Source organism: Artibeus jamaicensis, unplaced genomic scaffold (assembly GCF_021234435.1).
Source record: "Artibeus jamaicensis isolate MK-2021 breed Jamaican fruit bat unplaced genomic scaffold, CSHL_Jam_final contig_700, whole genome shotgun sequence".
Classification (NCBI taxonomy): domain Eukaryota; kingdom Metazoa; phylum Chordata; class Mammalia; order Chiroptera; family Phyllostomidae; genus Artibeus; species Artibeus jamaicensis.
The window spans coordinates 12,549,264-12,563,513 of record NW_026521930.1 but is presented as its reverse complement, the minus strand read 5'-3'; the positions used below and the strand labels follow the sequence as shown (position 1 = coordinate 12,563,513).

The 14,250-nt window shown below is 40.4% G+C and overlaps 1 protein-coding gene across 6 annotated transcripts in view; it reads right to left on the bottom strand.

Annotated features, from left to right (window-relative positions):
- UBN1 (ubinuclein 1) overlaps positions 1 to 14,250 on the bottom strand; it is a 50,056-nt gene that overhangs the window by 7,133 nt on the left and 28,673 nt on the right. For all 6 annotated transcript variants that reach the window (XM_037143498.2, XM_053671603.1, XM_053671601.1 and 3 more), the window contains 2 exons: positions 1,221 to 1,271; positions 1,083 to 1,125 (listed from right to left, as the gene is read on the bottom strand). In XM_037143498.2, coding sequence (XP_036999393.2) covers positions 1,083 to 1,125; positions 1,221 to 1,271 — 94 coding nt within the window. The remainder of the gene's footprint in view (positions 1 to 1,082; positions 1,126 to 1,220; positions 1,272 to 14,250) is intronic.

Below are 14,250 nucleotides of genomic sequence, written 5' to 3'. Positions count from 1 at the left end.
AATTAGGCCCTCCTATATCATCACAATCAAGGGGAAAGAGAGTAGGTGACAGGCCTATGTGGACTTAAACATGTCCAGCTGGCTTACCCAAGCATGCTCTGGTGCTTACCCAAGCATGCTCTGGTGCTAAGTACACAGACAACCACAAGGAACCTCTTCTTTTTTCTGTTTCTGAAAAAATGCAAGACTTGAGCAGACCCTCTCCCTATTGGCACTCACACTTCTCAGAACTGAGAAGTGTCCCCTTAGCTTTAATCAGAAAGTGATACATGGCAGGAAAACTGCCTTGAATTAGTTTCCTTTTCCTCCTTGGTTTTCCCCAACACCTGTCTCCTCAGGGGTTCAAAAGAAAAGTCCTTTCATGGGAGTAGGAATGGGGTCTCTTGGATCACTTCTATACCCCAGGTGCTAAATGCAATATGTCTCAGTCATTGTAGAAGCTCAACAGATACTTAGGAATAAGCAGTTTGCACAGCTTATTCTCCCAGGCTGGTCTGTCATGGTTAAGAGCATTATAAAGTCTCAGGAACTGGTAAAAATTTAGTAAAACAGCAATTTCTATTACACTGAGAGGTTTCTGAAATACCTATGATCATTTTCAGTCTCTGTTTTCTAACCATTGTACTGTCTTTCATTTCTGCTAGGTAAACTCAACAAAGCCATCTGTCCTTTCTGCTGTAGCTACAGGCTAACCTGAACTATGCTAGAAGTGTATTCTTCCATAAAAAGATCATCGCAGTATAATACCCTCAGATAAGCAGGGGCTTTTCACTCCTCAGAAGCCTGTCAGGAAGACCTCATTTAACCCCACAACGACCTGGGAAACTGGCCAGGTGGGTACTGCTTCCTAGAACTGAAGATAGAGGGTACTCAGTGCCCTGGCTCAGGTCTCTGCCCTGCCAACAACCCAAGGCCCCTCTGGTGGGCCTGACCTGCCTCTTGGTACAGCCTCAAGAGTGCCATTCTGAAGAGCTGTCACCCAGACCAGCAAAGCTCAATGAGCTGTCACGGTCATTCAAGAGGTTTCATAAGCATGGCTGGAAAAAGAAGAGATGGCATATGATCCAAGCAGGCTGACTCACCTTCACCTTGATTTTAGAAGGAGCTATTACTTTCTTCTTGGCCCTGTACAAAATGAACACAGTAAAGGTTTAAAGGAGATCCACCAAGGAGATAAAAATGACAATAGTCTTGAGAAATAAAAACAATGAGACACTCACAGGATTGATGTCAGGTGCCCATGGCCCCTTCTGCTCTCCTTAAACAGAGTCCTGAAACAAACATAGAACACTGGGAAGTTTGTGTAAACTCCCTGAAAGCAAGGACTCTGCTTCTTGAGTTTCTGACCATCCCTGGTACTCAGTACCTACTACTCATTAAATGTCAGAGTAACTTACTTCACTGCTGGTGAGAGGATCAAAATTGGCAGTGCCGACCACCTGAAAGCCAAGAGTCTAGGATTTACAAAAAAACAAAAACAAACAAAAAACCCCCAAAGACAAAAAACAAAAAAAGAAAAAAACCACACAATTATGCACTACACCCAAATTTCCCACAGTGATTTTTCTCTATGAAAAATCCTAAAAGGCAAGAGTACTTTTCTTATTGCTGATTTTCATTCCTTCCAAGAGTAAAATGTATACTGATCCATGACATGTCTCTTTCCAGAGAATCTCAACAAAATTATCTTTATGCCTTTCCCTTCATACCTTCAAGAGTCCCATCTGTAAGGAGAGATCAATTCCAACTACAAATGAAATACTGAAACAAGAAAAGGCTCCATGATTTGTCCAACCTACAGAAGAGTCAAGCCCAACAAGAACACTGGCTCCAGCAGAGGATTCTGGGAGATGGCAGAGCAGGAAGCACCAGAATTAATCCTCTCCCCATCTGGACAACAACTGCACTGGCAAAATCTCTCTGATGTACTTATTTTGGAACTCTAGAGCCTGTTCAAAGCTTACAACTTCCCAGGAAGGCTTGGATGGATAAATTGCAGGTTAATTTAAGGCAATTTCGGCTCTTAGCACAGCAGCAGTTACCCATCCCCTAACTCCAGAGTGAGGTGGTCTGCACACAGCTTGTGGGATCTAGGGCGGAGAAAAGAATGCTATTCTATAAATATCTGGGACCTGTGCTCTAATTAATGACTGCTGCTTCTGATCACAGAGGGCAGCCATTGTTTCTCTTCTTGCCATTGCTGCAAACCCCTGCCCCTTTGGTTAAAGTGACTGCTAGGAAATTTAAAGGGCCAGTGCCCTTTTCTTAACTTCTTCATTTTTCAATTTTTCTGTTTTGGAAGCCAAACATTTAAGACTAGGCCATTCAAAACAAGTGCATACATGGGTAAAATTAGGAAGTGACTATGAATACCCAAGAAAGTCTCAGAAAAGACCTATGAAAACATTAAATTTATAACTCAGGCTGAACCTCAGCACATAGCCTAAACAATCAAGAAAACAAAAATAGTAACAGCAGCAACAACAGAAGAATTCCCTGGGGAGGGGGGATTTAATTTCCAGAGTTACCACATTATTCGATTTAAATGTCTAGTATTCTACAAAAATAACCACAAGGAATACAAAGAAACAGAAAAATGCAACCCAAAGAAAAATAAATAAAATTAATAGAAACTGTCCCTGAAAAAGATCAAATGACAGCTATATTAGACAAACACTTTAAAATATTTGTCTTAAAGTAGTCCAGAGAACTAAAAAAAGATGTGAAGAAAATGATGTGTGAAGAAAATTAAAATATCAATGAAGAGACAGAAAACCTAAAAAGAAACAAAAAATACTAATTCTGGAGCTGAAAACTATAATAACTGCATAAAAAAATTCACAAAGGGTTTCAAAGGCATATGTGAGCAGGCAGAAACAAGAAGCAGTGAACTTGAAGATGGAAGAATGAAAATGATCAAGTCTGAGAAACCAAAAGGAAAAAAAACTAAAGAAAAGCAAGCAGAGACTAAGGGACATGTGGGACATAATCGACCAGGCCGGCATAGACACCACACACTAAAGAAGTCCCAGGAGGAGGAGAGAAAGAGAAAGAGCAGGAAGAATAGTGAAGAAAATGGCTGAAAACTTCCAAAATGAGATGAGAAACATGAATATAAATACCCAATAAGGCTTTTGGTAAAAATAGCAGAGTGGAAAAACACTGTACTTGCCTACTTCCACACCCACATCAAAATTACAACTAAAGTACAGAGCACCCATCATTTATGACCCCTGCAGTCTAGCTGAACAGAAGTGCTACAGCTGAACATACAAGGGTGGAAAAAAACCTGAAATATATTTTTAAAAATTTGTGTATTTATTCTTACATCTTTAAACTTCAGTCATCTTCAAAGTACTCTCCATTTGATGCAACACATCTATCAAGATGTTTTTTCCACTGCTCAAAACAGGTTTTTAACTCATCAATTCTGATGCCTTTTTACTGCTTCTGCTGGTTTTATTTAATGTTTTCCACATTAGCAAAATATTTCTTCGAAGACTTTCTTCATCCGTAGAAACGAAAAAAAGTTGCTTGGGGCAAAATTGGATGAATAGGTAAGGTGGGGCACAGAGGTCATGCTGTTTTCGGCCAGAAACTGCTGAACACTCAGTCATGTGTGGGCAGGTGCACTCATAAATCACCAATCATGAAACAGCAAACAGGTTGAAAGAATCTTCAAAAAAACATTCACTGAAGCCAAATGCAGCCTCTTGTAGCAATGCCAGCTGGTACACTGATACAGATGGGTTCCCAAAACACTGAACTAGTAGAGAAACCCTGTACTGCAAAGGGCCTGCCCTCCAGAAGATAATGCACATAGACCCATATTGAGACTGGTAAGAGAGGCACAGATGACAAATGGGTTGGTCCCACATCCACATGGGGTGTTTAAAAGTCTGGAGGGATATCTTGGCTATAGCAGTCTCCCCTAAGAAGCAAGGAGTCCCTCCCTGCACTAAGATCCCCAGCCCAGAGTTCCAATGCCAGGATAGAAGTCCCCAAACTTCTGGCTGTGAAAACCAGCAGATTTGGGGTTAAGTAAGACAGAGGGCAGCTGGAGTCCCAGGTGTTCCGCTAAAACAGGGGTGTCAAACTCATTTTCACCAAGGGCCACATAAGCCTCGTGGTTGCCTTCAAAAGGCCAAATGTAATTTCAATTCCATAACAATTAAGAAGCAGTTACATTTATTTATACAGTCCTAAAATTATTTTGGCCCTTTAAAGTCAACCTCGAGGCTGATGTGGCCCCCAGTGAAAATGAGTTTGACACCCCTGTCTTAAAGGTTCACAAACCCAAAAGCAGCAGCATCTGGCCTCATGTGTCCTACACCTCTTGCTAAGTAGCCCCAAGCCATACACAACGAACAGCCAACCTCAGTTCTCAGCTTTGCCCTCTCAGGCACATCTAAAATTAGCACAGTGGCAACCATCTATAGATCACTTTGTAGTTCATACCAGATGGCCCCAGGCTGGGCACAAGTAGCGACTGACCTTGGCCAGCACCTTCCAAGAGGCCCCAAACTAACACATCTGGTGGCCAATTTCAGACCAAACCAGAGCATCACCCAACCACCCCCACTAACAACACACTCAAAGGGTAGTCTTAGCAGGCACCAGGGCTCCACTAAAGCAAATCCTACTCTATAGGGTCACCCCTTGTACAATAGTTCCTCCACTGTATTCACAGACAGTATTCAAAATTAAACTGATTCAGGGTCAGTCCCTCTCACTAACATGACAACAGTAATCAAGACTCACAACAGGAGGGACACACAACCCTCACAAGGGTGACTGGCTCAGGTGACTGGGAGACTGTATCACTAGGCCTCACAAGACACCTACTACATAAAGGCACTCTACCAAGACTGGGAGATGCTACACCTCTACCCAATACACAGAAACAAACACAAGAAGGCAGCCAGAATGAGGAGAGACAAAAAAATCCAAAAAAAAAGAATAAAACTTCAGAAAAAAAAAGAACTGAAGAAAATGGAGACTAGCAATGTATTAGATGCAGAATTCAAAACACTGGTTCTGAGGGTGCTGGCTGATCTCAGGGAGAACTTCAACAAGGAGATTAGAACATAAAAGTGGAGGACTTCGGCCAAGATGGCGGCGTTAAGTGGAAGCACTGCACCTTCTCACACAACTAAGTTTAAAAACAACAAAGTTTAAAAAAAAACCAAAGTTTTAGCAACAAAAACGCAGCCAAACCACAGAAAATTGAACTACACGGAAGTCTGACAACAACAAACCACTCAGCTAAACTGGTAAGAGGGGCAGAGCCAGCAGCAGAGCAGGGTCAGGCAGGAAAGATTCACCGGACCGACCCGGGCGCACAACCAAGGTGCGCCAACAGCTGTGGGCGGATGCCAGGTGTGGAGAAGCGGGTGGACCCACTAAGGGCTGATGGAGGTCACACATTCGAGCACAGATAAACCAGTGAAGGAGCAAGCAGTGAGACGGACTGCGCAGGCCCCTGAGGCAGGAAGCGGCAGAGGGAACCGCCATTTGTCCCTCTCTGACCTCATCCCCACCTACAGCATCACAAACCAGAGACCTGGGTGGCCCCGCCCTGGTGAACAACTGAGGCTCAGCTCCTCATACATAACAGGTACAAACAGATAAAAACATGGCTCAAGAACAACTCAGAGCCCCAGAGCCAATAAATCTAAGCGATGAAGAAATAGCCAAACTTTCAGATGCACAGTTCAAAACACTGGTGATTAGGATGCTCACAAAACTGGTTGATTTTAGTCACAAATTAGAGAAACATATGAAGGCTAAACTAATTGAAATGAATGAAAATACACAGGAAACCAATAGTAATGGAAAGGAAACTGGGACTCAAATCAAAGCAGTGGACCAGAAGGAGGAAAAAAATGACCAAACAGAAAAATATGAAGAAACAAGAATTCAAAAAAATGAGGAGAGGCTTAGGAACCTCCAGGACATCTTTAAACGTTCCAACATCTGAATCATAGGGGTACCAGAAGGGGAAGAGGAACAGTCACGAGTGGAAACCTTATTTGAACAAATAATAAAGGAGAACTTCCCCGTTCTGGCAAAGGAAATAGACTTCCAGGAAATCCAGGAAGCTCAGAGAGTCCCACAGAAGTTGGCCCCAAGAAGGAACACACCAAGGCACATCATCATTACATTACCCAAGATTAAAATGAAGGAGAGAATTCTAGAAGCAGCTAGAGCTAAGGGGACAGTCACCTACAAAGGAGTTCCCATCAGAACTTTTCTGTCAGCGGATTTTTCAAGAGACCTTACAGGCAGGAAGGAGCTGGAAAGAAGTATTCCAAGTCATGAAACCCAAAGACCTACAACCAAGATTGATCTATCCAGCAAAGCTTTCATTTAGAATGGAAGGGCAGATAAAGTGCTTCTCAGATAAGGTCAAGTTCAAGGAGTTCATCATCACCAAGCCCTTATTATATGAAATGTTAAAGAGACTTATCTAAGAAAAAGAAGATAAAAAAGATGAACAGTGAAAGGACAGCAAACTCACAGTTATTAACAACCACACCTAAAACAAAAGCAAACTAAGAGGACAGCTAGATCAGGAGCAAAACCATAGAAATGAAGATCACATGGAGGGTTAGCAACAGGGGAGTGGGAGAAGGAAAAGAGGAGAGAAGGTACAGAAAAGAAGTAGCATAGATGGTAGATAGAAAATAGATAGGGGGGAGGGCAAGAATAGTATGAAAAATAAAGAATCTAAAGAACTTGAGACACGTGGTCATAAACTAAAGGAGGGGAATGATGGGGGAGGGGAATGAAGGGGGGAACAGAACAACTGTAATGGTATAATTAATAAAATATATTTTTAAAATATAAATAAAGTGAAAAAAAAGAAAAGAAAAAACATAAAAGTGGAGAGAGAAACATTAAAAAAAACAGACAGAAACGAAGAATACAATAACTGCAGTAAAGCATACATTGGCGGGAATCAACACAGATCAATGAAGCAGATGATCAAATCAGTGCTTTGGAAGGTAAGGTAACAGAAAACATCCAATCAGAACAATGAGAAGAAAAAACAATTAAAAGAAATAAGGATAGTTTAAGGAGAAACTGGGACAACATCAAGCATACCAACATTCACATTACAGGGGTGCCAGAAGTAGAAGAAAGGGAGAAAGGAATTGAAAACTTGTTTGAAGAAATGACTGAAAACTTCCCCAATCTAGCAAAGGAAATAAGACATACAAGTCCAGAAAGCATAGCATCCCAAACAAGATGAACCCAAAGGTCTACACCAAGACAGATCATAATTAAAATGCTAAAGGTTATATGCTGGTTTCTCTTCAGATCATATAAATCTTTTACCTCTTATTAAAATGCTAATGGTTAAAGACAAAGAGAGAATCTTAGAAACAGCAAGACAAAGCAGTTAGTTGCCTACAAGGGAACTCCTCTAAGACTGTCAGCTATTTCTCAATAGAAACTTTGCAGACCAGAAGGGACTGGCACAAATTATTCAAAGCGGTGAAAAGCAAGGACCTACAACCTAGATTACTCTACCCAGCAAAACTATCATCATTTAAAATTGAAGAACAGATAAAGAGCTTCCCAGACAAGAAAAAACTAAAGGAGTTCATCACTAACTCACTAATAGTCACAGGGATGTGAAGTATAGCATAATATAGTCAGTAATATTATAATAACTATTTATATGCTATCATATAAGTACTAGATTTATATGAATGATCACTTGTAAGTTATAAATGTCTAATCACTATGTTGTACACTTGAAATTAATGTAATACTGTATGTCAACTGAAATTAATGTAATACTGTATGTCAACTGTAATTGAAAAATCAAAAAAAGTTCAAAGAACTTCAAGAAAGATGAAATCAAAGAGACCCACTAAGACATAATCAAATTTCTAAAACCAGAGACAAAGAGAGAGTCTTGAAACCATCAACAAAGAAGAAAACTGTCATATATAATAGCTCTTCAATAAAATTAGCAGCAGCCCTAACCAGTGTGGCTTAATTGGCTGGACAGCATCCCACAAAGCAAAGGGTCACCAGTTCAATTCCTAGTCAGGGCACATGCCTGGACAGGGCACATGTGAGAAGCAACCAATTGATGTTTCTCTCCCTCTCTCTCCCCCTCTCTTCCCTACCCTCTGAAAGGAAATAAATAAAATGCATAAAAATGAAAATAAAAAAATAGGACTTCCGCCAAGATGGAGGTATAGGTGGATGTGCTGTGCCTTCTCACACAACCAAGTTTAGAGACAACTAAATATTAGCAACAAAAAACACAGCCAGAACATGGAAAATTGAACTTTTCGGAAGTCCGTTAACAACAAATTCTTCAGCCTGACCGGTAAGGGGCAAAACCAGCGGCTGGTGAAGCGGGGTTGCACAGGAGGTCTTGGTCAGCCGGACCCAGGCGCGGAATCCAGACGCGCGGAATCCAGGCGCAGGGTTGAACCTAGTGAGCAACAGAGTGAGCCACCAGGCGAGCGACTGCGGGGGAGACAGCGGGGGAGCGGTGCTGCATGTTGACTGTGGTGGCGCATTTGTGCGTGGGCGGACAGGCGAGGGAGTGGGTGGTTGGACCGGAGCCCGGTGGGTCCCCGCGGCAAGGGGCAGTGGAGGGGCCACCATTTCCCTGCTCTGACCCCACCTCCACATACAGCGTCATAACCCAGAGACTCTGAGTGGCCCGGCCCAGGTGAACCACCTAAGACGCTGATCCTCACCCAGCTGTGAGAAACAGCAGAGGGGGTCACCATTTCCCCCGCTCTGACCACGCCCCCACATACAGAGTCACAACCCAGCGACCTGGGAGTCCAAGGCGCCGCTTCTCACACTTAAAGGGCGCGAACAGACCAAACATGTCGCAAGAAGATCTCAAAGCCCCAGAGCCCATAGATCTAAGCGATGAAGAAATAGCAAAACTCTCAGACGAACAGTTTAAAACACTGGTGATCAGGATCCTCACAGAACTGGTTGATTATAGCCACAGATTAGACCAATATATGAAGGCAAAACTAATTGAAATGAATGGAATTGCACAGGACACCAATAGCAATGAAAAGGAAACTGGGACTGAAATCAATGGAGTGGACCAGAAGAAAGCAAATAATGGCCAAACAGAAAAGAGTCAAGAAGCAAGAATTCAAAGAAATGAGGAGAGTCTTAGGAACCTCCAGGACATCTTTAAACGCTCCAACATCCGAATTATAGGGGTACCAGAAGGGGGAAAGGCACAGCCACCAGTGGAAAACTTATTTGAACAAATAATAAAGGAGAATTTCCCCAATCTGGCAAAGGAAATAGACCTCCAGGAAATCCAGGAAGCTCAGAGAGTCCCAAAGAAGTTGGACCCAAGAAGGAACACACCAAGGCACATCATCATTACATTAGCCAAAATTAAAATGAAGGAGAGAATCCTAGAAGCAGCAAGAGCTAAGGGGACAGTCACCTACAAAGGAGTCCCCATCAGACTGTCACCTGATTTCTCAAAAGAGACCTTACAGGCAAGAAGGGGCTGGAAAGAGGTATTCCAAGTCATGAAATCCAAAGACCTACAACCAAGATTGCTCTACCCAGCAAAACTTTCATTTAGAATGGAAGGACAGATAAGGTGCTTCTCAGATAAGATCAAATTCAAGGAGTTCATCATCACCAAGCCCTTATTATATGAAATGTTAAAGGGACTTATCTAAGAAAAAGAAGTTAAAGAAACATGAACAGTGAAAGGACAACAAACTCACAGTTATTAACAACCACACCTAAAACAAAAGCAAACTAAAAGGACAGCTAGATCAGGAGTGGAAACATAGAAATGAAGATTTCAAGGAGGGTTAGCAACAGGGGAGTGGGAGGAGGAGAAGGGGGGAGAAGGTACAGAAAATAAGTAGCACCGACAGTAGATAGAAAATAGATGGGGGGGCAAGAATAGCATGGGAAATATAGAATATAAAGGACTCGAGACACATGATCATAAACTAAAGGGGGGTAATGATGGCGATGGGGGGGTAGGGTGGAGGGGAATGAAAGGGGGAACAGAACAACTGTAACAGCTTAATCAATAAAAAAATTTAAAAAAAAAAAGAAAAGGACTCACAGACATGGAAAACTGTAGTGACTATAGGGGAGAGGGAAGTAGGTGCAGGTGGAATAGCGTATAAGGGGGATTAATGGTGCTGGAAAAAATACAATAAAAATAAGTTTAAAAAAATAAAGACCATGTATTTAGACCATCCAAAATAACAAATCTGCAGCTAATATACTCAGTGGTGAAAAAGATCAGGAACAAGACAGGGATGTCCACTTTCACTTTTTGATTACAGTATTGGAAGTCCTAGCCACAGAAATCAGACAAGAAATAAAATGCATCCAAATAAAAAAGAAAAATATTGCCCTGGCTGGTATGGCTCAGTGGATTGAGTCCTGGCCTGTGAACCAAAGGGTTGCTTGGTCAATTCCCAGGCAGGGAACATGCCTGGGTTGCAAGCCAAGTTTCCGGTAGCAGGTACATGAGAAGCAACCACACACTGCTGTTTCTCTCCCTTTCCCTCTCTCTAAAAATAAGTAAATAAAACCTTAAAAAAGACATAAAAGTGTCATTATTTGTAGATCACATGGTATAATATAGAAAGAATCCTGAAGATTCCAGTAGGCAACTGTTAGAACCAATAAGTGAATTCCCTAATGTGGTAGGATACAAAGTTAATATTCAGAAATCAGTTGCATTTTTATATACCAATAACAAATTCTCATAAAGAGAAAATTTTTTTAAATCCCATTTACGATGAATGGCAAGATAGAATAAAAATACCAGGAATAATTTTAACTGAGGAGGTAAAAGATTTGGAAAACTACAGACACTGAAGAAAGAAACTGAAGAAGATACAAGTAAGTTGAGGATATATACCTTTAACATTCTCCCTATCCATGAACATGATATAGGAAGAATTAAATGTCCATACTACACATAGCAATCTACAAATTCAATGCAATCCCTACCAAAATACAAAGGGCATTTTTCACAGAACTAGAATAATCATAAAATATATATGGAACCACAAACGACCCTAATAGTCACAACAATCTTGAGAAAAATGCATGGAGTCAGAAGTATCATACCTCATATCAAACTATATATAAGGCTATCATAACTGGCTGCCTTGACTGGGGCGGCTCAGTTGGTTGGGCATAGTCCTGCAAAGCGAAAGGTCAGCAGTCTGATTCTTGGTCAGGGCATATGACTGTCTTGTGGGTTTGGTCCCAGGTTGAGGCTCAGAGGAGAGGCAACAAATCAAAGTTTCTCTCCCACATCAATGTTTCACTCCTTCTCTTTCTCCCTCCCTTCCCCCTCTCTAAAAATAAATAATGGGTTAGCCAAAAAGTTGGTTTAGCCCTGACTGGTGTGGCTCAGTGGACTGAGTGCTGGCCTGCAAACCTAAAGGTCGCTGGTTCAATCCCTGGTCAGGGCACATGCCTGGGTTGTGAGCTAGGTCCCCAGTTGGAGGGAGGTGGTGTGAGAAGCAAACTGACTGATGTTTCCTATCACACGTAAGTGTTTCTCTCCCTTCCCCCTCTCTAAAAATAAATAAAGTCTTTAAAAAAAAAAAGTTGGTTTAGACTTTTTCGCAAAACAAAAGACAAATTTTTCATTTTCAACAATAACTACTGATTTAGCTAGTTTGAGTATGTTGGCTAGCTCCTGCTAGTAGCTTCTAGTGGGTAGAGGTCACAGGTGCTAAGTAACTTCCAATGCATAAGACTGCCCCACAGCAAAGAATTTTCTGGCCAAAATATCAATTTTTTTGAATACCAAGAAACTTCATAAACCATTTTTGACATGTTCAGTCACAGCACCTTCTTCATATACTACTCAAATCTTTTTTTTTTTTTTTTTTGCTTTTCAGTTGTGGTTTTACGATAAAGCATAATATGCCAAAAATGTTGCATATTTTCTTCCATCTTCAATATTAAAATGGCTACAAAAAATTCACCAATTTTGATAAGCTTTTTTTAAATGCACTCTTGAGATGACTGCTGTCACAATACAATCTAACAAAATTGTTTCTAATGAAGTTAAAGACAACTAATGCATTATTAGAACCACTGTACAGAAAAAAATAAATGAACTTTTTTTGGCCAACCCAATAAATAACATCTTTTTCAAAAAATCCGGCATTGAAATGGCATAAAAACCGATACACAGATTAATGGAACAGACTAGACAGACCAGAAATAAACCCATGCCTATATGATTAATTAATTAGTCTCTGATAAAGAAGGCAACAATGGGGTAAAAATAGTCTCTTCAATACATTGTGCTGGGAAAACTGGACAGATACATATAAAAAACAAAATTAGACAACTTTCTTACACAATATGCAAGAATAAACTCAAAATGGACTAAAGACTTAAATGTTAGACTTGAAACCATAAAACTTCTAGAAGAAAACATAGGCAGTAAACTCTTTGACACTGCTCTTGGTAATATTTTTTGGATATGTCTCTTTGAGTAAGGGAGACAAAACAAAAAATAAACAAATGGGGCTACATCAAACTAAAAAGTTTTTGCACAGCAAAAGAAACCATCAACAAAACAAAAGACAATCCAATGAATGAGAGACAATATTCACAAGTGACACATCTGATAAGAGGATGGTATCCAAAATATAAGGAACTCAGACAACTTAACACCAGAAAAACAAACAATCCAATTAAAAAATGGGCACAGCACACAAAGAGACATTTCTCCAAAGAGGACACAGAAATGGCCAGTAGACATATGAAAAGCTGCTCAAGGCCACTAATCATCAGGGAAATGCAAATTGAAACCACAATGAGGTATCGCCTCACACGTGTCAGAATGGCTGTCACCAATAAACAAGCGTTAACGAGGATGTGGAGAAAAAGGAACCCTCCTCATACACTGTTGGTAGGATTCTTGTTTGTTTTTTTTTAATTTTCTTTATTGGTTTTGTTTCTTTTTAGAGAGAGAGACATCAATTTTTGTTGTTCTACTTACTTACGCGTTCACTGGTGGCTTCTTGTATGTGCCCTGACTGGAGACTGAACCCACAACCTTGGCATATCAGGTCAATGCTCTAACCAACTGACCTGCCAGTGCCCATTGGTGGAATTCTAAACTGGTATAGCCACTATGGAAAACAGTACAAAGATTTCTCAAAAAATTAAAATCAGAACTACCACATGACCTGGCATTTTCACTTCTGGGTATTTATCCAAACACAGCCAAACACTAATTCAAAAAGATATATGCTCCCATGTGTTTATCACAGCATTATTTACAATAGCCGAGATGTGGAAGCAACTCAAATGTCTATCCACAGACAAATGGATAGAAGATGTGGCACATATATACAATGGAATATTACCCAGTCATAAAAATAAAGAATGAAATCTTGCCATTTGCAACATGGATGGACCTATATGGTATTATGCTAAATGAAAAGAATCAAACAGAGAAAGACAAATACCACTTGATTTCACTCAGATGTGGAATCTAAAAAAACAAAAGAAATGAACCAACAATATAGAAACAATCTGACAGATACAGAGAACAAACTGTTGCTCACCAGACAGGAGAGGAGTTGGCAGGCAATGGGTGAAAAAGGTAAAAGGGATTAAGAAGAACAAATCACCAGTTATAAAAATAGTCACAGTGATGTAAAGTACAGCACAGAGATACAGTCAGTACTGCAATAATCATACATAATGTCAGATAGGTACTTGACTTACTAGGGTAACGTCTAATCACTATGTTGTATATCTGAAACTAGTAATACTGTATGTCAAATGTAATTAAAAATAAATTATAAAAAATTTTAAATCTAAAATAAACGACCTAAATTCACAACTTAAGAAACTAAACATAGCCCTGACCAGTGTGGCTCAATCACTTGAGTATCATCCTGCAAAGTTAAAGGTTGCTGGTTCAATTCCCGGTCAGGGCCCATGGCTGGGCTGCAGGTTCTGTCCCTGGTCATGGCGCCTATGAGAGGCAACTGATGGATGTTTCTCTGTCACATTGATGTTTCTCTCCCTTTCTCCCTCCCTTCCCTACCCTCTAAAAATAAATAATAAATTCCTCAAAAATAACGAAACTAAATATAGCAGAAGGAAATAATAAATTTTATAACATAAACAAAATAAAAAGTAAACAACAGAGAAAAGCAATAAAATCAAAAGTTGGATCCTCAAAAAAGTCAACAAAATTGACAAACCTTTAGCTAG